The following is a 27,393-nucleotide window of genomic DNA, read 5'->3' as shown; positions in this document are numbered from 1 at the left end:
ACAGAGGCTGGGGGTTGGATCCTCTCCCTTCAGGGCCTTTCATTTTTCTTCATATCTCTCTCTCTCTCTCTCTCTCTCTCTCTCTCTCTCCTTCTCTGAACATGTGTGGACACTGGTCTCCACTGTTCCCAAAAACTCTGATTCCCAGTCTGGTTTCATCACTCACTCACCAAACTCAAATATCAGATGCACAAAACTCAGAGCTCAAATTTCAGATGGTGTTTCACAACTTCTCACGGCTTGTGAAACATTTTTGTCCCGCTCCCCCTGATATAATAATACTTGAACTAAGCACACAGAAGCAGTATGAATTACATCATATAGCCATAAAAACAAAACAGGTCAGTGATGGTATGATAGACGCACAAACTTGCAGAGTGGGAAAGTTTTACATTAGCATTACACTACCTCACAAAGTATTAAATTGAATTGTACACTGAGAAAACTAATCCTTGGAAAAAAATACTACTCGGTTAATTTAATCCCTAATTATCTCTGTCTGCATCTGTTTTCCATGACAGATTGTTTTATGTTTTTGCTTCAGACGACATCATGGCATCTGTTTGGTTTATTTAAGTCTCCTTGACACAACAGTGGTCATGTGACAGGGCAACACCTTCAAGCTTTAATGCCCTAATATTTTGACATTACAACTCTTGAATTCCCCCTCCCTCTACTTTGCATTTCACTCTCTCATCCTCTAATATAAACACTCTCAAAGGCCTCCAGTTTGAAGTGTTGCATGCCAGCGGGACACTTATCCATTGATAGGAGGTTAAATGTGGAAACAGGACCTGTGCTTTACTCTCTCTCTTCTGTCTGATCTTCAGCAACCCAAATAAGGAGATCAGCCACGGTTGAGCAGTGAGTGAGTGGAGCAGAGCAGCCAGATCATTCCTTAGAAAGACCTTGGATGAGTGGTTTGATAGGGTGGAGTGTGTGTGTGTGTGTGTGTGCGAGTGATAGTCAGGGAGTCAGGATGGAGTGGACACAGAGTGGTGAGTGGAGGGATGGATGGAGGGACTGAGGGAGAGGATGGAGAGAAAGAGGGAGGGAGGGTGAGAACATGGGAGGAGGAGGAGGTGATCAGGGACTGGAGGCAGGTTCTGTTTCACTTTAAATCGCTACCCATATAGGGCTCAACTCTCCATCTCTGTTCACAGCTCTTTCTGTCTCCTTCCCTCTTTCTCCCCTTTTCTCTCCCTCTCTCTCTTTCTCCATTTCTCTGCAGCTTTGTTGGACTCAGCCTCCCTCCACTGCTGCACGCAGGACAGAATCTCCTACATCTCAACACAACAGGAGACTTCGGCTTTTGAAGCTGCGTTTTATCATCTCAGAGAGGGAAATCCAACTGATCCGCCACCATGGAGGCCATCAAGAAGAAGATGCAGATGCTGAAACTGGACAAGGAGAACGCCATCGACCGGGCAGAGCAGGCTGAGACAGACAAGAAGGCGGCAGAGGACAAATGCAAGCAGGTGGGAAAACAAGAGGAGAAGAAAAAGAGAAAACAGGAAAGGATGGATGGATTAGAAGTGATGTCAGTGACAGTACAGTACATGTCCAAAATAAGATATAACTTAAAAGTGTTTCTAAGTGCTACTTAGAAATTATAGATTAAAAAAAACAAACAGCAAAGGAACAATTCGGTACCTCTTCGCTCATTGATCAGTTGCACTTGCAGGACTAAATTTTTAGAAATGTAATTATAAAATAAATATTTTTTCTTGTAGAAGAAATATCCAGACTTAGTGTAAGACAAGCTCTTGGTTTTTCTTAAAGGCTTTTCTCTTTATCCACTTCTTAAGCTAATCACAACATTGATACCATACCAGACATACCTTCAAGAAAAACCATCTGCAAACACTTTTCACATTTATTTATACAACATTCCTCACTGCTAATTTACTGGTTTACTTTGCTGTATCGTGGTTAAGAAATATTCCAAGGGGGTTTTGTTTTTATCTTGGCATGACTTTGAATCAACAAAGTTCGTGACAGTATGTGAAACAGAAACAGCCACCGCTCCTTACAAGGACAGGCAACACTCTCGGGGTAAACTCTCAAAACTAGGAGAAGTTGCTCTTTGGTTTGAAAATGAACAGTATGAAACGCTATTTCAATTTCAGATCTAGAGAGCAAATAAAGAAATCCCCATCCTATTGCAAAAATTGGGAAAATCCAAGCATCCTTTATGTAACACACCAACTTCTATACACTATGGTTAATTGCAACACCAAACTAAACTAGACTTTTCCATGGGAACAAGCCACCTGACACCAAAATAGTGTAGAGGAGTATCTGAGTCACCACACTACAAGAACAGGAGCTGAGTGTAAGAACAGTGGGTCAGTATTAATGCTGTTGACAGTGAGGCTCAATGAGAGCTTTAAGAGAAATCATCACACACCCCCTGAAGGTGGTGTTGACCTGTTCAGTTGATCAGACCACCCAGGATCAGGCTTTGGTATTAGGGGAGAAAAAAAATTGTTTACATCCCTTCCTCCAGTCTAAAGAACATTAATGGAACATCTGGCATAAAACCCATTTGACAGGTGTATCCAACACAGAGGAGACAACACGCACGCACACTCGTGACAAGAATGCAAATGGTTACATGTAGACACACAAATTGGGATATCAAACACACACACACATTGGGCATCTGTGTGTTCTCACTGATAACAGCTGTATTTTTAGAAACAGGAGAGGATGACAGTGTGGAATTCAGCTGGATTATCAGACATACTTCATGGGCTCAGAAGGGAACACTGATTAAGGGGAACACTTAACCCGAAGTGTGTGTGTGTGTGTGTGTGTGTGTGTGTGTGTGTGTGTGTGTGTGTGTGTGTGTGTGAGAGAGAGAGAGAGAGAGAGAGAGAGAGGATTAGGCTCTGCATACCAGGGTTCATGTCATGAGAAACCGATACCAGACTAAACCATTATCATTCAAATGTTCCCAAACATCATAAACGTAATTAGACTTACAAATCAGCTGCCACTGCTTTATCACCAGTTTGAATTTAAACACCTTGTCTTCAACAATGTCCCTGCAGACTGAATCATTATTTAATTGCACACGGCAAACACATGAAAAACAAAGAAATTCAAATGGATTCGATCCATCATTTCGTTCATATCACCGGCTTCTTCTCCTGTAATGTTCTGTTTGGGATCCTGGAGACTGTGGGCCCACTTAACAACTCAAAAGATAATATTTGGCATTGTTGTATTACCTTGACACTTCATGACTTGTCCTAATTTTATGAGAATTATTTTTTTATTCCAAACTGATGACATGTTTCAAATGTGTAAAATGACACATTACCTTGGTTTGGGGTTTCAGCTGTAAAATATGTTTAAATACAATCGATGTTCATATGATTTATATCTATGATTGGTGTTGACAGTACTTCTTATGTAGCACTACACCTCCCAAATCCCAAATAATTTGTATTTCTGTCACTGGAGTTTTATACAGTTTGTTTGTAAGATCTCTAACAGGAAGTTAGACCTGTCTGAGGTGTAAGTGACCCCAAAAATAAGGTCACCATAGGATAAGATACTGTTCATTTCTTTGTGAATGACTTTTTGGCGAATGAAAGCAACATATATTTGTGAATGTAATGCCCACATAACATATAAAACATGAAATATTTGGTGTAATAATAAGTCACCTTGAGCTTAGTTTGTGACCAAACGAAGGGTTACTACTTCAATACTTTCTACATATTCAGTTTTAGTAAGGCAAGAAGAAAAGAAAAACATTTAAAGAATAAAAAATGTTGGTTATTTAGCACACATACAGCTGTGGATTAGTAGTAAAGCCACATTCAACAAAAACAAGGTTTAACAGATTAAATATTGAAACTTTTAAGGGTAAACAAATCCAGAGTTCAGTATATTTACCCTTTATTTATTTGAGTGAAGTTAATCTAATCATATGAAGTGTTTTCAACAAACAAAATGGTCGTAGTGGAGTGGAATAGATTTCTTGTCCAGTGGAGAAAAGCAGTAACAAGAATCAAAGTGCACAGGCACAACTGAAAATTGGGGGAAAACCACAAAAAAGAAAAGAATAAAAAGAAGAATTTGGGTTAAAAGACACTGACCAGAGAGCGTGTAGCGCATTGGACTAACAGTGTTTTCTTTTGTAGCTGGAGGACGAGCTGTTAGACCTCCAGAAAAAGATGAAGCAGACGGAGGACGAACTGGATAAATTCTCTGAGGGCCTGAAAGACGCTCAGGAGAAACTGGAACTGTCTGAGAAGAAATCTGCAGATGTGAGTGGAGAGTCACACACACATATTAGAAACACACACACAGTCAGGGGGTCGTGATAAATTGAGTTTCAATTCACTTGACTGAAGATATGAAATGAAACCACCATTCATATACAGCAATAACTGAGCAACTCTGTTTTTGAATATTGGACTCTTATGAGAAGAGATTTCTGCTTCCTAAAAGTTGATTACTTGCTTATTCCAATCCTGACACATCGATCAACACACACTCACATGACCATGGCACTGTTGAAAACTAGAGCCAATTATTCCACAGCTGGACTGTTTTTAAGCCAGCACCAGCTGTGGGTTTACTTTGATCCACTGTGAACAGTTTGGAGCACTTAAGAGACCATCACATTCCTGTGCAGCCACTCCTGAAAGATGAGCACATGGATAAACTGTAACCCCCAACACACGCACTCACTTAGGTCCTGCAAACCAGATCAGCACAGGTTAACAGACAAACACTACCATCATCATGCCTGTTTACTACAATAATTCTTCGAGAAACTGCTCTGTCTTCATTCTTTCTGCCCTGTCTTACAGGGTTTTACTGTTCAGTTCTGACTTGAATGCAAGTCAGCTCTGAGGGAATGTAAACCTTATATAAACATAGAATATACTGACTGTCATATAATTTTCTTGTGTAAGCAATTTTAGGATGACAAAAATGCAAATGGATAGTTTCACTGTCATACTGTCGGCCTATGCCAGTGATTCCCAACCGTGCTTGTACCCAAGGGAGTATTTCTGCAGTTGGCAGGGCGTACGTTGAAAGTTCATCTAACTAACTCGACTAAATTCAACTAAATAAACTAAAAAAATACACATTTTGATTTGATTAAAAATATTGTATCCCCATATTTGTGTGATGGAGGAAAATAAACAGCATAAGATTAGGAAATGTACAGTAATAAGCAAGTTTCCCATCAACCTGAGTCACTTGTCACCACATGTTGCAATTGACAGTGTAAAAAATAGTTAGCAAGAGATTAGAAGGGAGCAGGAAGTTTAAACAGTTTGCTAAAAGTGATAGATAAATGACTGAAATAGGTAGTTAAGGTAATGGACAATTGAAACAGTTAACAACAAAAAATAATGGATAAACAGTTGAAAAATTTTGCTAAATATAATGTATAATTAGTTACAAGTAATGCGGTTGAAATTGTTAGCTAAAAGTTACAGTTGAAATAGATTAAAAGTAATGAATAAAGAGTCAAAATAGTTAGCTAAATATAATGTAGGCTATAGTTAGCTAAACGTAACTGTTAATGCAGTTGAAGTAGCTAAAAGTAACATAAACAGTTGAAATATGTAGATAAAAATAATGAATAAACAGTTGAAATAGCCAAAATTAATGGATAAATGGTTGCTAGCTCCAGCCTCTCCAAGTAGTAATAGTACAAACCTGACCAAAGCAACCTAAACACTGACAATTCAATGTATGAAGAATTGTAACAACATCCATTTTATCTAATTAATAGTATTCAATACAATCCAGTTTATAATGCATTCATAAGAACATATTTTGGTGATGTTTGGGTACTTTAGCTCGTCTGTTGGGGCTGTGTGGGTACGTCAGACAGAGAAGACTGGGACCACTGACCGCTGTATGTGACACACTTTCCATCTTATATAGAGAGCCTATGAATCAATTATGCAATCATCTTATAATAGAGCGTCTTTGTCCTCTAAGCCAAACCCAAACTCATTCTCATGTATGTGAGACATTTTTGTATACACAGCAATCATAATCAGTAATCATATTTTAGATAGTTGACAACACCGCAAACCACACTGCTGTATATCTGTCAGTGGTGGTTCCTCCAGTATTTGAGTGCATGTGTGCAGAAGTGTGTGTGATTACTTATGAATGTGTGTGTGTGTGTGTGTGTGTGTGTGTGTGTGTGTGTGTGTGTGTGTGTGTATGTGTGTGTGCGTGTGTGTGTGTGAGTGAGTGAGAGAGAGAGAGAGAGAGAGAGAGAGAGCACAGAGATAGAAGTCCTTATTAGTGAATCAATCATATCTAAGATAAGGATAAATTACTCTTCATACCAGTTTATCAGTGAAATCCCACTTCACTAACAACACATAAGAATCCAGTAAGTCATTCCAATAAGATTACCAAACAAACTGTGCAGAGAAAAGTTTCATGGAAAAAAAAAATCTCCCAGCTGCCACCAAGATGTGGTATTGTTTGAGTCTTGTGGAGGATATCCCAGGGAAATGCAGTGTTGTACTACACACAAAGAAAAGGGAAGTGTCTGACATACAGACACTGAGACTGAGGCTGAGGCATGCTGGATTATCCTCACACAGTGATTAAATAAACTCTGAGAATAGTTCTGAGAAGCAACACATGTAAAGTGGGTCAAGTGGCCCCTGGAAAAAGTGCTTGTTGAAGTTGTGGTTTAAGTCTGAGTAGGTTTAGCTGGATGTACTATAGTATGTGGAAAGAGAAATGAAGCATCTCAAATTTTATTTTAAAAAAAGCAGTGGTAGAAGAAGTATTCAGATCCTGTACTGAAGTAAAAGTACCAATACAGCAATGTAAAAAAAAAAAGTCCTGCATGAAAAAGTATTTAAGGTATTGCAGTAAAAGTAGTGGTTTGGTCCCTCTGACTGATATGTTATTATATATGACATCATTAGATTATTAATACTGAAGCATCAGTGTTAGAGCAGCATGTTGCTGTTGTAGCTGCTGGAGGTGGAGCTAGTTTACTCCAGTGGTTCCCAACCTAGGGGTTGGGCCCCTCTAAATGGTCACCAGATAAATCTGAGGGTTTGTGAGATGATTAATGGGAGAGGAAAGAAAAAAAAACAAAGTTCTGATACACAAATCTGTTTTCAGTTTTTGGATGTTTTCTCTAATCTTTGATTTTTGGTGAAATATTGGATCATTTGAACATTTATTGAAATGAAACCATGTGAGAAGTTTAGAGCGAAAAATCATTATTTGGTGGAGCTGTTAACAACTCAGACATCTGAAATGTGACCCTGACTACACACTGCTTTATGTAAGACGTCAAAAGCCAAAAATGTTGGAAACCACTGGTTTCATCTTGAACAATATGTTGTATTTTAAAAGCTTGTTATATTATCCATCGTGTCAAATCTTCAACTGAAAAGTAACTAAAGCTGTCAAATAAATGTAGTGGAGTAGAAAGTACAATATTTCCCTCTGAAATGTAGTGGAGTGGAAATATAAAGTAGCATCAAATGGAAATTCTCAAGTAAAGTACAAGTACCTCAAAATTGTTAAGTACAGTACTTGAGTAAATGTATTTAGTAACCTCCACCACTGGAAAGAAGGATGTTTACTGTAATGTATTTACTGTGACAGTGACTCCAAAATCTCCGCTCACTAAAGCTACTCTACTCCACTTCTATGAATTCCCTTTCCACATGTCACTTATTAGAGGCAGCAGTCAAGTCATTACACATCTGAATTCACACAGCGAGCACGACCAGATTGGAAACCTGGAGGGGGCTGGGAAAACAGAACAGTGAGCCAAAGACCCCAACAAGCAAGCAGTTGTGATTCCATGGAGAGTTGTCCTAGCATGATTGACTAGTACTGCAGATATTTAGGTCATCACAGTTCACTGCCAGTAATCAGACAAAGAGTCTGTCTTTGAGAGTTTTATACTATCATATAATATTTGCACACAGGCTGCAGAAGAGGAAAGGTGAGAGTTGAAGAGTGTAGCACCATGTAAGACTTAGTGCAGATATTGACAACACTGCTCTCAGAGGCAACAATTACTTTTTTAGGGGAAACTGTGGTGTGATGGCTGGCCGGGCAGAGAAAACAGAGAGCAGGCGGGGGCTCTGGTATGTCAGGAATGCAGCTAAGGCAAACAGAAAGCCCAACACTCCTGTCTCTAATAAAATCAATGCTTCCAGCTTTTCCGGTGCAAGGGGCAAATCAGACAGAGAGACCCAATCAACAAGACTGATTGTTGAGAGATTTTCTTCTTCACACTCGACAGCAGGACTGAATTTGTGTTGAACCTGAGCCGGACTGAGCTGAGCTGAGATCTGCCAACATTGTTTGCTCAAAGGCCGATCATGTGAATGGGAAACTGAGAGAGTAAACACAGGCAGGGCTATGAGCGAAACATGAAAGATGGAGTATAAATTTGATTTACGCCCACACAGCGAATATCATCTATTGGTAGGCAGGTGATAAATGACGTGTGTTTGATTCTTTCCCGCCCCACGACAAACACAGAGTTCCTCAAAAATAGAAAAATTCATGAAGAATATTTCACATATAAATGTTCACCATAAAACTGATTTCCTTAAAGGTAAGTGGTCTGTCAATAGCAGGATGATATACATTATGTAAATCATGAAGATAAGTTTGGCTGTAACTAAGTGTAACTAACTATGTGGTTGGTTCGCTGCAGGCAAAGGTATAATGTTTCATTCAGTCACTGGTCAAATCCAAAACACCAGAAATACCACTGACGTACCACTGCTTACAAACAGTGACCGAGAAAACAGGTTTCACTAAAATTCACATTCTTACAACCTTTGAAATATCAACATAAGCCAAATTACACCGACTGTGAAAATGTTGTTTTAAAAGCATTACTTTTTCTCCAAACTATTTAGATTAGACAATGCAGGCAAGGATTTAATAAACACTGTCACACTGTGCAGTTTGTGGAACTGGCATCCTCTTCAGCTCTGCCTTTTCTACAAAACCACTCAGTTTTATCTTAAATTATAGTCAAGAACACAAAGTTTTGAACAGAACATGATAGTTTAAAGTGTGTGTGAACTAGCAGACTAAAGCAACTGTGCAACCATAAACTTGAGTTGTAATATTTCTCTGAATGTAATCATTGTATGATATGATACATCACATCATCATATGATAATATGGCTTTACTGATACTGTTAAAGCCAATACCAATGTCATCGGCAATATGCTGGCTGAGCTTCTTTTATTAAACAGACACACACAACATGAACAAACATTTATTTGATAAGGATCTCTTAACTTTGGTTATTAAAGGCTTGTGGGACATTTGACAGCTTAAAAAACAAACTCGGATGGACAAACTACATTGAACTTTTGCATTTCTTGTTGCTTATTGGCCGACGTATATATTGATTCTGATGTGTCTGTAAGAAGCTAATACTGACTGATAAATCGGTCAAGCTCTATATGATTTATTATATTAGCATATCAGTGGTTTCCAAACTTTTTGGCTTATGACCCTTTATAGCCAAGCAATGCCTGAGCCCGACCCCTCGTCACTAGTTGTCACCTCTATGAGCTTTGAGCAGCTTATACAAAAAGTGATGTTTCATTCTGCGATTATTTTACAGTTTAGAGTCATGAAGAGGTTAAAATCTTTAGCATTTTAAAAAAGAAAAAAAGAAAGGATTTGATAAAAATGTTGTCTTATAGCAAAACATGACCCCTCAGATTTATCTTGCGTCCCCCTAGGGGGGGTCCAGACCTCCAGGTTTGGAACCACTGATACATTCTTTATGACATGTTGGAAAAAGCAGGCACATATATTAAGTTATAAAGTTAGCATATTAAGTTGTCATGCTGGGTGGAGACTTAAAAATGTTTTTCTTCGTGTTACTTCAGTTGGATGTAGAATGATGTATGTGCAGAGTTTGACACTAGAAAGCTGTTTTCACATTCACCTGCTGAAAGTGGAAAGTTTCTCTGTGCTTATTGAAAAAGAAAAAGTGAAGAGGTGGGCCTACGAGCCTGATTTGTGATTTGTTTCCGAGCTACACCCGTCAAAAATGACTAGATGCATGCTTCTTTCTGCGCGGTGAGACGGTTGGTGGGTGTAGTTCAGTAGAAAGAAAATAGTTCCTACATGAAACTGCCCTCAACAAGGTCTGTGGATTATCTTGAGTAACGGGGTCATGATTTCTGAAAAAGACACGTTGCTGTTGAGTTTTTCCAAATGTAATTTTTTCGGCGCTTTCAGCACCACAAGCCAAGTGCCATCCACTTCCATTATATTCGAGAAAAGGCAGACATCTCTACCGCCGTTATATCTCCAAAACTCGGCAACTCACACCTGAATGATCTAGATGGATAAATAGCATTACAGGTAAGAGGAAAAATATGTATTTTTGATTTTGGGTTGAACTATCCCTTTAAACTTTTGAAATGAAAAATATTTGCATATTCATAGATCCTGGGATTTTTAATGAGGAGTAGATGTAGTTTTAAGGATTTTAATGAGATAATTTAACTTTTTATGGGAAAAAACACATCAGACACAAATAATTATTCAAAGTAGAGTTTTTTTTATACATCTTAAAACATGTCTGGAGAGGATCTTTAAAGTTTAAACTGAGCTCAAATCAAGGTTGAAGTTTGTGTGGCGTCTAAACTTATGGACACCAACTGAAAAGCCATCCTGACGCTTTTCTTTTCCTCTTGAAAGTCTCCAAGCAATGATCACATCAGTCACAGGGATCAGCTTTTTTTTTTTTTTTTTTTTTTTTTTTTACACGAACACACACACACACACACACGAACACGCACAAACGCCCCGCCCTCTCTGACCTCATCGTCCCAATCATCTCTCTCCTCCTCCGGCCTCCACAGTCTGGCGCTCTCGGCTCTTCTCACCGCGCAGCTTTTTTCAATCCTCCTCCTCTAACTCCAAGTGTCCGGACACAAACTGCCACATTCCTGAGGACAACTTTCAGTACTGCTCATGAACTTTTCATTCCTACCGACCAGAGGAAACATTTGGAGAACACCTGGACACTCTTACTTCCTGGTTATATAACTTTTGTTGCACTTGAACGTCTCCTTTACATTCCTTAAGACTTTGGCTCGTGACGGACATCCGTTTTTTTTCCTCATTCAAATCAACGATTTAAGTCGTTTTTCGCGTTTTAACATTATCCTAAACAGACCAAATAAGCAGGAGGGGTAGTATCCTGCGTTTTTTTTTTTGCACAACCCAGAAATAGTCTTAACTGTGTTTTTTCTACTTGTAGTCTTAAATTAAGTAACATAACAGTCAACAATGGCAGGTATGAACTCTCTGGATGCTGTGAAGAGGAAGATTCAGTGTTTGCAGCAGCAGGCCGACGACGCAGAGGACCGGGCTCAGGTCCTACAGAGAGAGCTGGACAGTGAACGGGAGCTCCGAGAGAAAGTGAGACAATCAAATCCTCTTTTTTTTTTTTTGAGGGTCTTTTCTCTCTTTCACAATCCTCCTCTCTTACCGCTGCGCTCAGATATCATGTGTCAAACAATTAACTGCTTCTTATTCACCTCTCTGGCTCTGGAAAGTAATTAGTTCTTGCCATTGATTCATTCGCGGGCGTGATTGTGCCACAATGCAAGGCGTTGGTCTGTAATGAAAAAAAGTTTGGATTCCTGCAAGTCTGTGCTGCGCATGCTCAGTGATGTCTGACTTCCAGGCCTCTGTAAAACTACTGTGAATAATGTGGACCACGTAGACAGCATTGAATCTGTTTTTTTTTAAATCAATTAGACCCCCCAAATTGCTTTCTATTACTACAAATCATGGCCAGTACTTCATTTAATTAGGTGTTAATCAGCTTTGAGAACTGCCTACATTAAAATTAATGGGATAATGTTGTGAACCTCAAGTGGAAATTCATTTTTCACGCTCCTAGTGGCTTGCTCAGTGGCACTTCAGCAGGGTGAATGTGAGCAGATGCCTCCACAGATGGCAGGAAAATAAAGTATATAAGCTAAAAGTGTGTCCTCTCTGTTACTGAGGGTTCAAAAGGAATACATTGAAAAATCATTTTCAACACTTTCATGTGTTTACCTTTCAACATACAGTATCGGCAGCGGTTGCACACCCTAGTCTGTAATTAGCGCAAGTCATTGTTGAAGTTCCACAAATGTGTGTGGTTTCGAAAACCAGACGCACGCATGTGTCGCAAGTGACTCATCCGCTCTTCAACCAGCTCTGTCACCTGCCTGCCTCTTGACTCACATCAAGCCACATCAAGGTTTTATAGCTGCGCACAGAAAAGGTAGAATAGTGCAGAAAAGTGCTTAGCACCACAGTTGGGTAACAGTCTTGACTTGTTTCACATGCTGCTTTTTATGGTGTACGGTGCCATATCCTTTGCATAGGAGCTGGTTAATGACAGGACAAGCAGGGAGATTCAAGGAGAGTGGGAGGGGAAGGTGTGGCTGTAAAGATATGGGAGCTGAGATGATGAAAGGAGCAGGCCTGCTGTAGGACTTACCCCTTTGTTACAGGCTGCCTATTAGATAACAGAGCACCTTTTTGATTTGACAATTGGGCGTTTGCTGTTTTTGAGGGTAATCATGCTGATATGAACTTGTATACTGACATTAGTGACATTAGTAACCATTTTAACAGAATTGCAGTGTTTGAATCATCAGTTGACCACTGTGACTTCATTATTAAGTAGAGGGATGGTGTGATTCTTCTCTCCTCTAATAAACTTCAAATGCCTGTCTTTTTTTTGTTTTCTTTTCAGTGAAGTTCAGTTAAGTTCAAGAGCGTTGAAGCAGGTAGAGATAATAGAGGAATGAAGTGGTGCAAGATTTCAAAAATAGCTGCACGGTTGTTGAGAAAGTGCTCTGGCTGAGCATATTGTTCATATCTTTTCCTCTTTTGGGATAAGAGGCACACCTCTTATTAATTTCTGATGTTAAATTAGGCCACTATGTCACATGTATGAAATGTAAGGGGTGGGCGTGAGAGCACTAACTGTACAAGAGCCACGAGTTGTGACACATACAGAGACTTTGTTGTCAAAAATTATTTTGATATGGAGTTTTATAAGACAAGATAAGAGTATAAACCAAAATTATATTACTTTTTAAAGGATATCATGCACCTTCAGAGTTTGGCTGCCAAATTTGGCTCTTTCAGACTGCACCTTTTGTATTTTAGACATACTGCATAACAAACTTCAGAGTGGCTATGTTACATTTTCTTCCATTTCACCCCTGTCACCCTTAATGAATACAAGCAGTTTCAGCTGTCACACATCTTAATCCATGTGCTTTCAAAGTCAAATAGAGCAGTGCGTTTGTGTGGCGGAGTGGTGTGGTCCCATATGTGAATAATTGGGGCAACCTGGAGTTATTCCTTGGCACAAAAACTCTTTCATCGGAGCACGGGGAGATCAAAACAGGACCCGTGCTGAGTGTGTTAAGGTAATGAATCATCGTTTGAAAATGTGGAGGCAAAAGAAAAAACAGTTCGGCCACATCTTAAGTTAAAAATGAAAAGTAATTGCTTCATGTTATGCCTAGTGTGGTTTTGACGCCTCCGGAGACGTTACTCAAGCGCTTAATAATGCTTTAAGGCTTTGTTACATTACAGAGACATGACACAGTCTTGACACGCTTATTTAACCTGCTTAGATGTGTTTTATGTACAGCTATCATTCTTAATGAGCTGTTCAGTTTTCACGGTAGTTATGCTCGTTGGCGTTTGAAGGGTCCATTGAGGTCTGAATCATTTGCACTTCATTTATGTCCCTGAGAGGTCTGTGAGAGCAGCACAGATGAATCTGATTGGCTGCTGGTTATAATATGGAGGCAACCACTTGTGGTTCTGTGATGACTATTTATTGAAATAAAAACAGTCACCAGTGATCAATAACGGTAATAAAATCCATAAAATACACAAAATTGAAAGCATGTGTTTCCTTTTTTTGAAAGCTGAACATGTTTAGTACAGTCTTGCTGTCTTGACAAAACATAACAGTAGTCATGGTGATCATTTTACCACATTGCATGCAGGGATAAAGTATGTGGTCTACTGATCTATATCTAAAACCACATTAAAAGGGGAAGTGGGACTCAAACCTCCAGTGAGGTATGACCATTGGAAAGCAAACCCACCCAACCCCCCACTAACCGCCACCGCCCCGCCCGCCGCCCCTCCCAGGATGTCATCTGCCGACTCTGCTCCAGAACTTCCTGTGCTTCTACTCCCAACACTTCCTGTCCCCACGCTCCAGTCCTGATCAACAGGAAGATTACTGTGTGCGCTGGACTGAGAGTTTCTACATTATTTACTATTATAGTTTACAGTCACTGGTGTACAGCTTCACCTAAAACATTTTAAACATCCACATCAGTTCATTTAAAGTAGTTTTAGTATTAGCTAATCTTATGAGAGTGCTCCACCGATTGAGCACTGCACTCCTATAACATTGTCACACTCATGATGATTAGTTTCAAACTTGTAGTCTTCAGTCCCAACCGACACTACCTCAAGTGATGTCACTTATGGTGATTTATCTGATTTTGTGTCGCTCCCTCCAGAGCCACAAACGCCTTTTTTATACAACTCTTTCACAAATGCTAAATCACAACTAACGTCAGCTCATCAGTTTGTCAAAATGAACTAGAGGTGTCATCTGTTTGCTGCTTTTTCTGCTGGGTCTCTAGCAGTCTTCAGCAGATTCTGTGGAAAGAATTGCTTCCTGGTTTAACTATTTTCTTTGGACTTTCTCCCTGGGAATAGCTCAGCTTTCCAAATATAACACATGTTGATGCATATCGGCAGTCACTACTGGCGTCCTGGGGAACACTCCCATGTTAGTGGCTTGTGGCTTTGCTAATTATTCAGGCCAAGGTTGTGGGATTTAGTTCAAGCAAGGAGTAGAATATATTTGTACAGTCAGTGCTAGCATTAAGTCATGAAGTCGCATTTAGAGAGTGGAAATTATAGTTTTATGTTGCCCTTATATGTTTTATGTTGCACTTATATAACATCTATGAGTGTTAGGGTTTAAAAATCCAAGTCAGTCTGCTTCTTCTTTATTGATGCATGTTTCCCCTAAAAGAAGCACATAAACATTTTTATCGCTAGGATGTTTACTTGACCTGCGGGTAGTTAAATCACCTTCCCTCTATTTGTTGAGAGACCACACAGTGTAAGACCTTTGCTGTTTTCCAAAAATGTCAGGAAGGTTTATGTAAATTCCATCAGAAACTGAAAACAAAATAGGACATCTGTCTGAATCCTGTGAAGTTTCCAGAAAAGTTTCAGGTTGAACAGTTAGTAGGTATAGTTTGGGAAACAAACCATCTGTAGATATGTGTGAAATCTAGAAAGCAAACTGTAGAAAAAAGCATGACAAATTACTAAAGAGAGCTCATTGTGACGCCTGCCTGGAAGTTTAACAACCTTCTTTTACATATCATACCTCCGTGACAGGCTGACTTATCCTGTATGCTGCCATCTTTGCATGCCAGATCTTTATGAGAAAAGATTACACCCTCGCACACATGCATATTCGCATTGAGAGTAGCGAGCAGCAGTGTCAGGAATAAGTTCCCCTGGACCCCGACTGCAATGTGCAGCTCATTAGCCCACTGCCCTGGAATCACTTAGTAATTAGATCACTCTTTCACTTGTCCTTGATCCTGTCTCTAATACATGTAATACACTTAGGTATTTTTTTAAGTCAGTCCCAGCAGAACTGTGCTGTATCTTCAAGTCAGGCTGCAGACTGTTTACTAAGTGAGACAAATGGACATTAAATACCTTAAAGGCACTAACCTTAGAAAGCACTGTTATATATTAAGCTATGTTGATAGCAGAGTAGCTATATGTCATGCAGTATCGTTTACATATATACAGTATATATGTGTGTATTTTTGTTCATAGGGACTTTTTCTGGTATAAACACTGATCTTGTCGGGACCATTAGTCCTCATGGGTCCTAATGAGGCAAAACATCATTTCTGGGGTCCTGGTTAAGGTGAGGGGTAAGGTGTGAATTGAGGTTAGGGTTTGGGTTAGGCTGTCCACAATGAATGGAAGTCAATGCAATGTCCTAACAAGGATGGCTGTGCAAACTGTATGTGTGTGTGTGTGTGTGTGTGTGTGTGCGCGCGCGCCACAATCTTCCTGATACTTAGCCACAAACATTCTCCATAGTTTGTTTTACCATATAAGGCGGCGTGCTTCCCTGGCAGCCGGAGAATGCAAAGTGGGTGCTGAGGAAGGGGTACGTTCACATAGAGACGGAGAATACCAGCTTTGAATGAAAGAACGAGCGGAAATATAAGGATGTAGGGCAGCTCACTTCCTGTCACTTTTTTTTTTTTTTTTTTTTCGTCAAGATCCTCATTTGAAAACTTATCACAAAACGTATCTATTCTTGTAGTGAAGGTTTGTCATTCCACTTAGTAGTTCTTGTGCAGACACCTTTATGATTTCTGTGCAGCTTGTTTTGGTATCCTGGTTTGTAGCTGAACCAACATTTGTTAAATGATTTTCTAGTTTATTCAACAGTAACTTAAGGATTTACAGGAAAAGCTCAGCTCTTCTGTGGACATGGCTCAGTGAATAAATGAGTGTAGTTTTTTTTTTTTTAACTTGACACAAGGCCGTCACTGTCTACAAGGGGATTCCCCCATCTCTGGTTGAAGAAATCTAACGACAGATAGACACCAGGTCTCACACATTTGATTTTGAGTGTAGACACACCACCACCACAACAGTACTAGCTAAGACTTTGGTTTTTGTGTTTGTGTGTTGCTTGACAACAAACATTTAACTAGGCAGGAAACTAGCCAGTTGGTAGCTGGTAATTAAGTATGTGTGTGTGTGTTTGAGACAGAATGAAAGTGTCTGTTTGCATGCTTGCAGTCTGTTTGTTTGAGTGTGTGTGTGTGTGTATGTGTCTGGAAGTGCATTACAGCGTCTGATGTACCAGTGTAGCTGACCTAAAGCTCATGAATAGCATGTTTTGTTTGTGCACAGACGGCATTCTCCACAGCACATTGCTTCACTCAGGATGCAGGAAGTAAAAATATCTGTTATTTCAGGCTCCACTTTAATTCTGTTCAACATTTCTCAGCAGCCAGATGCAGTGTTGACAGCTGTAGACCTGCGTTAAGGACGCTGCTGATGTGATTTCAAGATGTTGGGCCGATTTATGACTTTTCATTCATTCCGTGATGGGTTAGGTTTTCCTCGATCAAGTGCCGGCTGTTAAAACACACGTCAACGCTAGTTCGACAGACGTTTCCTGTCTCATATCAACGGCCTCCCCTGGCAGCAATGGGTGCAGTAGGGCAGGACCTGGGAGAGGATGAAAAAGAAACAAGGGAGAGAGAGAGAGAAAAGAGAAGAGAGACTGACTGGCTCCGACCAAGTCAGCAGCAGTTTAAGATGACATGGAGAAAATCTTAAAAATTAAAAATGAGGCTTGTGTCTTCTGCCAACAGGCAGGAAACCATGCTTTCATTTCCTGACATATTGAGTCTATGACAGAATGGAATGGGAGTCTATTTATTCTCAACACAAACAGACTTAATAACCGTTTTCCACTGAGCTCCCTTCTCTCTGCTGCGTTACCTTTCGTCCTCACTGCCACTCCTTCCTCTTTTCTCTCTCTTAGCAGCTGTATCTTGCCAAATGCGTAGCAGAATGACTCGCCTACCTGTAAACTGAATGACAGACATTTTAGCTACTGCTCTGACTGGCAAACTGACTTCTGAACTGAATGACTAGCTAATGAGTCACTGACCTACTAACTGCTGCCCTGCAACTGTGCACAGAATAATGTCTTGTTTGTCTAGGAAATTCTCAGCTGCTCTGTTTTTGGGGGTAAATTTGAGTTTTCAATGAACAGTTCAAAAGTGCAGTTATATTAAGCTGTCTGATTGTACGCTTACATTTTAACACCGCATAGTCTCTTTTGTGTTCACTTTTGTATTGAGACAGAGTCAAATCATGGAGGCTTGTGCTGGTTTCTGGTTTGAATGAGGCTCACTAGGTGGCGGCTGGACAAACTCCCAGGCCAACAGGGAGGAAATGCCTGTATACTTGTCTGTTAGCTTTCTTTTTCCTCTCTCTGCCTTTGTTTACCAAGGACAGATGAGAAGAAGCCCATTTGTCCTCCCTGCTCGGCTCAGTTGTGCATTCACAGTCACCGGAAATTGACTTTTCATAAACGTTTCATTCAAATCTAAAGTCCTGCGATCTTCAGATATTAAGAAGGATTACATTTTCCAGCCGCACTCAGCAGTGAGTAGTTGTGCGGATATATTACAGGTAGGCTCTGCTTCTGTAGATGATCCTCCGAGGACCTCCAGCTGTCTCCGTTTCACTTACTATTCATCAGCTAAGCTCACTTATTGATTTGTGAAACATGAGCAGCCCCAGAGAGCACAAAAGAATAAGATTACAGTATCTCAGGGTGCAGATGGAACTGAATGTGTTTTAGTTCACTTTCAGTGAGACAACTTAATGTGGATTCAGTCTCACTGTGGCTAAGAATTAGCATGAACTGTACAGAACAAAGACAGTACTGAGTGATTAGGCATATCTCCCTGTAGTGACGGCACCAGGTGACTGTACTAAAAGGTATATATCAAGATGTTAAGAGGAGGCGTCGCTCTGAATGTTTGTGTAGTTGCCTCTCACCCCAACATGTATCCTCCTGTATCCAGCAAGTGAAACATTGAAAAACACCAATATTACTATATTACCTTAACTTGTTTGCAATATACAGAAATAAGACTTCTCTCCTGTATAAACACAAAACAACGTGGAAAAAAATCAAAGGTGAAAAGTAATACAATCTGTAAGGAGAAAAGTTTAATAGAGCTGCAACTAATGATTATTTTCATTATCGATTCATTTGTTGATTATTGTCTCAATTAATTGATTAGTAGTTTGGTCCATGAAATGTCAGAAAATGGTGAAAAATGTTGATCACTGTTTCCCAAAGCCCAAGATGATTTCTTCAAATAAATGAATGTCTTGTTTTGTCCCAACTAACAGTCCACAACACAAAGATGTTTAGTTTATTATTATCAAGGACTAAAGAAACCACATATTCACATTTGAGAAGCTTGAACCAGAGAATTTGGACTTTTTTTAAAAAAAAAACAGTAGTGGTTCGGTTTTAAAAATGCTGGAAACTGGAAACTGATGTTGAACCTCTTGATAGTAGTGGTGGTCCTGGAAATGGAGACTGTGCATTCAGGACGGGTCAGACGTGATTCTTTGATAAACTTTGATTCTTGTCTAATTTTTCCTCTCATTGCATTTAAGAAAAGCTCAACAAACCATACAAAATAACTATATATATATATATGTGTGTGTGTGTGTGTGTATACATACGTGTGTGTGTGTATATGACATGTATTTTAATGTTTTGCACAGTGTTGATTTTTACTCTCTTAAGTTGAAGTTAAGATTGTGCTGGGCAGACATTTAAAATAAAGCTTCGGGTCACTGTTCTTTTTCTGTCTGACCGTCCCTATTTCTGTTCAAGCCGTGGATTTTTTTCCGTCCCTCCGCTGCCCTTTTTGTGCCTTTTCCCTCTCTTCCTGTTTTACTAAGAGGAACAGGGGGAAGGGGAGACCAGCTTGGATGATTTAAAGTTGAATGAATGAATGACTAAACTTCTCTCTCCCCCACCTTATTTCTCCTCTCAGGCGGAGGGTGATGTAGCAGCTCTGAACCGTAGGATCCAGCTGGTGGAGGAGGAGTTGGACCGAGCCCAGGAGAGGCTGGCCACAGCACTGCAGAAACTGGAGGAGGCCGAGAAGGCAGCAGATGAGAGCGAGCGGTTAGTTTGTTTCACATTTAACAAGTATTGACATTCATATTCTTTTAGATAGCAGCACGGGAATTTAATACATGTGAAATTATACTTATGATTTCCTGTGCGCGAGACCTTTACGTAATTCATTGCAAAATCATTTGAAAGCTTATTTGTATGTAATCAATCAGAGGGATGAAGGTGATAGAGAACCGAGCGATGAAGGACGAGGAGAAGATGGAGATTCAGGAGATGCAGCTGAAGGAGGCCAAACACATCGCAGAGGAGGCCGACCGTAAATACGAGGAGGTGAGACTTTGGACAACTGGAGCTAGTGAAGTGGACTGATATTCTTTAATTGGGACACACTTCACCACTCAGGAATTTTTAGTCTTTAACCTGATCTACTCTGTCTCTCTGATTTGTGTTGAATTGAATTAAAGTCCAAAAATTCCCCCCCTAAAAATTCCCTGCGTTTCCTCTTCCAGGTGGCTCGCAAGCTGGTGATCCTGGAGGGAGAGCTGGAGAGAGCTGAGGAGAGGGCCGAGCTCTCAGAATGGTAAATGCACAAAAGCATAAACATGACCACACATGCACACGCGGGCCCTCGCCTGTCGCCCTCGCGTCAAACCTAAGCATATGTCTGAATGTCTCTCCACAGTAAAGCCAGTGACCTGGAGGAGGAGCTGAAAAATGTGACCAACAACCTGAAGTCCTTAGAAGCCCAGTCTGAGAAGGTGAGAGTCAAGTGGCAAATGCATGGCACTAGACCCACAGCCCAAATACATGTCATGTTTCATGTTTTTTTTTAGCTTTTCACTCACAAAATATAGCTGTTTTTATCCAGTGATGTTCAAAATAAAAGTTACGTAAGCTAAATGTTTTAAACCAATCACAAATAATGTGGAAAGACCACTTGCTAGGATGCATTCATGGACTGTGACAACATATTTTCCTGCCAAAGGCAAATAAATCTAATCAAGAAGCATCAGTGGTAAAATGTAATTTTCTAATCATATTGGCTAATAGTATGACGATTCTGTCTGACTGTTTATGAAGTCGCTTTCCGTTCTCTTTCACAAACACACATTTAAATATATACCACAGTACGTACCAGGGGCCAGACCTGGTCTCCTCTTCTTTGTATCCTGTTATTTGGGCTGCTCTAATGGCTCAGTGGACAGTAATTTAAGTGAGCTGTTGTTGGGGAGGGATACCACATCACCAGAGTATTCTATCACAGTACCTCCATCATAATTGTGTATCATTAGACCCTACTTACAACCCAGCCATTAAATTTACCCTCAGGTTGTTTAGATGAAAACCTGTCAAGAGTTCAAGACCTAAACTCCTTCGATACGTAGTTGTGACAACAAACAAAAAACCTGACATCATCTCCAAACACAGTTAGACAAATATGAAATCCACCACATGACAAATTAGCCACAGACGATGTTTTTTTTTTTTTGTTGTTGTTTTTTTTAATCCATGTAGGTTAATGACTGCACAACAGCAGCTAGTAGAGACCTGCAGCACATTCTTGCTGTTGGCTACGTTCATCCCCAGGCACAGACAGGCAGTATGACAGCATGCCAGGCTTACCACATGACTGCTCTCCTATAGCAATACATGCTTTTGCTTTGTTCAGTCAGGCCTGCCATAGTTGGCATCGCAGCACATCCTGTTCCCGGGCCACGCCAACACCTGGCCTCTTTTTTTTTTTTTTTTTTTTTTCCTTTTTGCCACTGCCTCCCTTCTTAAACATTACTCCTGAAGAGTGGAGTGGTGACAGAGCTGTTGGAGCAATTAAAATCATTGGATATTAAGCTGATGTGTGTTCATGCGTTGCACTTAGGAGCTGAACGCAGCTTGTTTGAGCTCGTATTTGTATTCCTGAAACTGATTATGTAATGTAATTTCTCTGTCTGTCTGCAGTACTCAGAAAAAGAAGACAAGTATGAGGAGGAGATCAAAGTCCTGACTGACAAACTGAAGGAGGTAAGATGATGATTTCAGATTTTACAGATAAAAAGCTTTTTCTCTCTGATAACTTTGATATATTTAAACATACTGTATGTTTTTCAGACTTAAACAAATCAGCAACGTCACATAAATGAGGGCACTTAAATGATACAGAGAAACTTTTGAAAGCCACATGTTACATGTTAAATTCATTACGTTATCACTTGTTTCTTACCTTTTTTGACATACTTTATTTCTGTCAGGCTGAAACCCGTGCAGAGTTTGCAGAAAGGACAGTGGCCAAACTGGAAAAGTCCATTGATGACCTGGAAGGTATGAGATCAGTGCCGCTCACATTCTTAAACACAACGACAAGACAAATATTGAATCAGTCAGCAGCATGACTGGATTTTAGACACATAGTCTGTAACTTTAAATGAAAAAAAAAAACAGTCATCTGGATCTAAGTATGTCTTTAGTTTCAGTAATTAGGAGACCAGTTTGTTGATGAACCACAAGCCAATAGTTAAGTGTACTTCTCTGTAGGTCAGGGGCTTACTCTAATCCCAATCGAGCCAACATCTCAATGCACACATGCACAATTACATAGTTCAGTTTGACATAGATCCCAGAAGGAGTGTCCTATTTCAGCAAAACTGGAAATATTTTCTGTGGAAAAGGGAAAGGGTTTCCTGCCAAATGTATGGAAACTCCTTACCTAAGACAAGCTAATAAAAGACCCTTGTTTCTGAAGGACAACTATTCCATGTCAGCTGCAAAGAGGACAGAATGTGCTCTGATGTTTTTAGGTCAGCATTATTTAGTTGCTGAACCACAGGCATCTGCGTTTATAGAGTTATTGGAGCGGTTTTACGAGACATTCAGAACAGGCTTAAACACTCAGAGCTCACCCAGCAAAAAGAGTTGCGAGCATAATTAGATACGCATCATTCTTTCTTCCAAGCATTTCTGCATCTTTTTAAAAAAGGCTGACCTATTTTCTTCTTTTTTTGTCTTCTCCTTCCTCCCTCTGCTCTTTGCCTCCATTTGTCTCTCGTTTTCGTCCTGCTTTTATGGCTTGCTTGTGTCGCCGCTGTCCCTGACACCTGCCTGTACTTCCTGTCGACCCTCTGACCTCCAGATGAATTGTATGCTCAGAAGCTGAAGTACAAGGCCATTAGTGAGGAGCTGGACCATGCCCTCAATGACATGACATCTCTGTAGATGCTCTGGCATTTTTCTGCTCTTTCTCTCTGCCTCTCACTTCTGTGCATCTTTATCTTGCTCAGACTGCTCACATTCTCTCTGTGGATCACATGTGCCTTCTGTCCATCTTACTGTGTAAAAAAAATAATTAAAAATATTTTTCTTTCCTACTTAAGCAGCTTCTGTCTCTCTGTTCTTGGATATTCATACTAGTATATACCTCGGTGTGAAATAGAACAGCAAAACATTTGATGCACAACCTCGACTATATTGTGTACAGTGCCTTGCACCGTTACCAGGCAACCAATAGTTTGTTCTTATGCAATTGGTTGTTACTGTGCGTAGTCCGTCTAATTATCAGCAAGACATATTATACAAGGTGAGATTTTCTTGTTACTTAGTTTTGTTGTGAATTAATCCTGTTTGCTCTCCCATTTGACCCGTTTAAAACCCTCTTTTGGTTTTAAGTCTAACTTTTTTTTCTTGTGGTGGTTTCTGATACTATTCATTAAGTACATTCTGATATCAACACTTTTTTTTGTCATCTAATACAACAAAAAAAACAAAGTTCTCCAAATAGAAGTCTATACTATATTCTACTAACAGTCTCCTGGCAGAGAACAAAAGTCAGCAGTTTATGCATGAAATACACTGCAGTGTGGTTGAATTTTTTTTGCATGTGGCACAACTTAATCAAAACAGTCATGCAAAACATCTGTCCAGTACAGGAGTTTGCTGTGCAGTTTTGGAAGGGATGCTGTTTGACAGATCTATAAATGAGAATGAAATAGCATGACATGACAGTTGTGTTAGCTGTATTGTCTGCAGATGGTCGAGGGTTGACCGTGTCATTTTTCTTCTTCCTTTTTTCCAGAGAAACTATCACATGCCAAAGAGGAGAATCTGGGCATGCATCAAGTCCTGGACCAGACCCTGCAGGAGTTGAACAGCTTATAAACACACAGAGAGGAAGTTGGAGAGGATGAGATCGTCATGTAACATTCCATTAATGTTCGACTCCATTCCACATTTCGAGCTGTAAAATCTCTGTTCCCTGCGTAAAGGGGGATTAACTTAATGCTTGTCCCTTGATGTTTTTTTTTTTTCTAAGGCACAACTTTGTTTTTTCTTTTTTTTTTTTTTTCTTTTTTTTTGTGTATGATGGGAGACTCCCCGTCGCTTCTTTTGTATCTCCAGCTGTGATTGCAGAAATTCTCTCCTGGAATGATTTTGACCACTTTAAATAGAAACAACTGGCAGTTAATATGCCCAAAGAAACCTCAGATCCGGTCACTCAACCACTTAAACTGGCTCAATTTGACATTTTATGTGCACATACATTAAGCCTGTCCAATTATTTTAATGCATAGGCTACAGATGGCATTGGGTTTAACTGCAGTCTACATAAGCATGGCTCTGAAGTGCCACCCAGTGGGTAAATGAAGTTAGTGAACAGTGAGTTTTCTGTTCCTGTCTCAGCAGTATCCTCTTAAATCCACGTTTGTGTTTAAACAGCGTGATGGTCAAATGGACAGGTGACCTTATGGAAAGGTTTCAGTGATAACTACGCAAGTCACTCTAGGCTTTTTTACATTTAATTAGGAAGTAACACCTCCTCTGCAAATCCCTGATGATCATGAACACCCACCTACATGTGGAAGGCGCACAGAAAAATACAGTGCAATGTCATGTTTTTTCTGCTCCCTTCCTGGTGCGGGAATCTGTAGAATCTGAGCACTGTGCATATCTTAACTGCTCTACCTTTCTTTTAGTCTGACCTGTCTATTTACACCATCAGCATCATTGCCAACAATACGCCATAATGTAGCCAATATTTACTAGATTTACAATATATGGTATTGCATGAGCGAGCTAAACCCCAAACCACTGGAAGCTCTGTCAAGTTTTATCAACCATGGATACTTATTGTATATAGTAGAATAATGTTAGGTATGTGGAAAGTTGTATTGCTTTTGATTTTTTTTTTTTTTTTTCTTTTTTTGTTTCATTTACACCACTTCTTTATGCCAGGGGAACTCTCAAGACCAAAGAACACTCATAACACAGACAATAAATTCTTAAAATGTTTTATTTTTGTTTGTGATGGTCGTCATGGTTTCATCTCATGCCAGGGCCATGATAAAGCGCCTCACATTTGATTGAGACCATTCTGAAATATTTCATTCACCAACCCCCACCCCCCTCTATGTCAACCTAATAAATGTTTTACAGAAATTGTGACTGTTTTGAGTTTTTGTGCACTCTGCAACTGTCAGAACTACTCTACATCAAATGTCTCCTCATATCAATTTGATACACGTACAATTCATTTTAAGCATAGTGGACTTAAGATGCAGGTGTATGATTTTCATTTATCTTTTACTTCACATAGCTTCATTCCTGCTCTGCCCTATTTAACCTCAATGGAGGAGTGACATTGCATAATTTCACTCCACATTATCCAGATGTACGTATAGGTGATTTCTTTTCTAAGACTATGCTTTGGAGGGTACAATCAACATCAAGGACAGTGAGGCTCACACTCATTTATCCAAGATCCATGCTGCTGCCGGTCATGGGTGTTTTTGCACATTTCTGCTCAGGAATATTTCTTTCTGAAGGCACATCCTAGATGGACAAAAATCAAACATTTCAGCATCACTTTGCAGGCAAAACCCCTGAGCAGGACTTAGAACTGAAACCTTCTGCCTTTTGGGCAAAATGGCATCTGATCATGTAGGGTCAAAACTCCAGCAACACTTGTAGTAAAAAGAAAAACTTGGATCATGTCCATCATCCATTTATTTATATAGCTGGGAGAATAAACAATAAGCCATATTTAAGATACCAGTTTGTGACATTTCTCACCTGCAGTTAGTCTGCATTTCCCCCCTTGTGGCTGGCAGAGGACTAAAGAGCAGCCAGTACAAGGTACCACTGTCTGGGCATGGCTGAAGATGGTGGTGATCCTGTAGCAGCCTGGAGAATTAAAAGATGAATGAGAATATACCACTTCTAAAACATATTTAATGCAAGAGAAATTATGCAAAATCAGTGATGTAAAGGAGATGTGTGGTGCAGTAGGGGTCCACACTACCTACCCATGCATTTAACATCCATGAAGTAGGAGTTGGGGCTCTGCACCAGCCTCTTCTTCTTGTGTCTTCCTTTCTCATCAGCAAAGCAGGGGTGCATCAGGTCCTTAGCCAACTGAAATGAAGAGCACACATTTGTTCAACATATATCATAATACTTAACATTTGTTTATATTGTATTTCATTCACTTAGTCATTTAAAACAACAAAACCATTATGACTTGTTAAATGTTTTGGTTATAGGCTAACACCCCCTACAGTCTGACGGATGAACTGCTAGTTAGAGCACAGACATGTCCAGGCAAGTCCAGCCATCATTCATAACAACTGCATATAAGCATACTGTAGAAAAACAGAAAATAATATACTAGGATATTAAGGTAAATTCACGTTATATTCCCATTTATCAGATGATTAATAACCCCTTCTCATTATGTTTTCATATCATGTTTTTCAATTCATAACAGAAAGACTCAATTCATAAGAGCAGACTCAATATCTGTTTTAACAATTTCTAACATTTTTAAACTGTTGCACCAGAAAAGATGAATAAAAAGATTTCGCTTACCGACATTTTGCTCAAATCATTCAAGTTTTTCCGTCCAAGGCAAAAAACAGCGTAACAAGTAAGTTAAGTAAGTAAGTGGGTAAGTCAGAAGAAACTGCGACGTCAACGCTGAAGCGCTTCTCAAGAGAATCACCTGCAGTCTGATGAGCGTTTACACTTCAGTACCGGGACAGCTTGAGCGGGCGGGGTCTGCGGCCTTTGGGGGAGGCACAACCGATGATACTGAACGGTTGAACGTTGACTTCATAACTACGTTACTTTAATAATTACGTGTATAAACAGTACAAAGCAAAAGTAAAAAAATTATGTATAGAAATGAGCAAGTTTCGACTATAGTCTGTGTGGTCAGTCAGTATGTGCTCCGGACATAAAACTATTTCTTTCTGTTATATATGAACAAATTATTGGTTCCTGATCTAAAGATGTGTGCACATTATTCTGCAGCTCTGGGTTTGGTGAGGCTTTTTTAATGTACAATGATTATGTTGTATATAATTTGTCTAAAAAGCAAAGATCTATAGAAAACGAGTTCCATGTTGTTTTATACTGTCCTTTTTACTGGGATCTGTACATGCTTTGTTTAGTAAGATAAAAATAGATATTGATTTTGTAAATATTGATGATGCACAAAGACTGAGTTGGCTGTTCATATATGAAACATATAAATTAGCAGTTACTTGGAGAAAGCTTGGGAGAAGACAACAAAAACCCTTTATCCAGATCATCTGTA

The 27,393-nt window shown here is 39.7% G+C and overlaps 2 protein-coding genes across 5 annotated transcripts; one reads left to right on the top strand and one right to left on the bottom strand.

Moving 5' to 3' along the window:
• Positions 1–1,129: 1,129 nt before the first annotated feature.
• On the top strand, positions 1,130–25,235 carry tpm4a (tropomyosin 4a). 4 transcript variants are annotated; one of them, XM_067597052.1, is made up of 9 exons: positions 1,130–1,478; positions 4,158–4,283; positions 19,726–19,859; positions 20,024–20,141; positions 20,321–20,391; positions 20,494–20,569; positions 21,768–21,830; positions 22,058–22,127; positions 23,875–25,235. In XM_067597052.1, the coding sequence occupies exons 1-9, from the start codon at positions 1,365–1,367 to the stop codon at positions 23,955–23,957; spliced, it is 855 nt and encodes a 284-aa protein (XP_067453153.1). In that variant the 5' UTR covers positions 1,130–1,364; the 3' UTR covers positions 23,958–25,235. The 4 variants fall into 4 exon arrangements, with proteins under 4 accessions (XP_067453153.1, XP_067453152.1, XP_067453155.1 ...); XM_067597051.1 differs by lacking the exon at positions 23,875–25,235 and adding an exon at positions 22,936–23,170 and having other exon boundaries at positions 1,131–1,478; XM_067597054.1 differs by lacking the exons at positions 1,130–1,478; positions 4,158–4,283 and adding an exon at positions 11,297–11,449.
• On the bottom strand, positions 25,072–26,816 carry LOC137187838 (small ribosomal subunit protein eS27-like). Its single transcript, XM_067597055.1, has 4 exons — positions 26,664–26,816; positions 26,102–26,210; positions 25,869–25,979; positions 25,072–25,628 (listed from the first exon to the last, which is right to left on the bottom strand). The coding sequence occupies exons 1-4, from the start codon at positions 26,667–26,669 to the stop codon at positions 25,600–25,602; spliced, it is 255 nt and encodes an 84-aa protein (XP_067453156.1). The 5' UTR covers positions 26,670–26,816; the 3' UTR covers positions 25,072–25,599.
• Between the last annotated feature and the right edge of the window lie 577 nt (positions 26,817–27,393).

Source organism: Thunnus thynnus, chromosome 8 (genome assembly GCF_963924715.1).
Source record: "Thunnus thynnus chromosome 8, fThuThy2.1, whole genome shotgun sequence".
NCBI lineage: Eukaryota > Metazoa > Chordata > Actinopteri > Scombriformes > Scombridae > Thunnus > Thunnus thynnus.
This window is presented reverse-complemented; position numbering and strand designations above follow the sequence as displayed.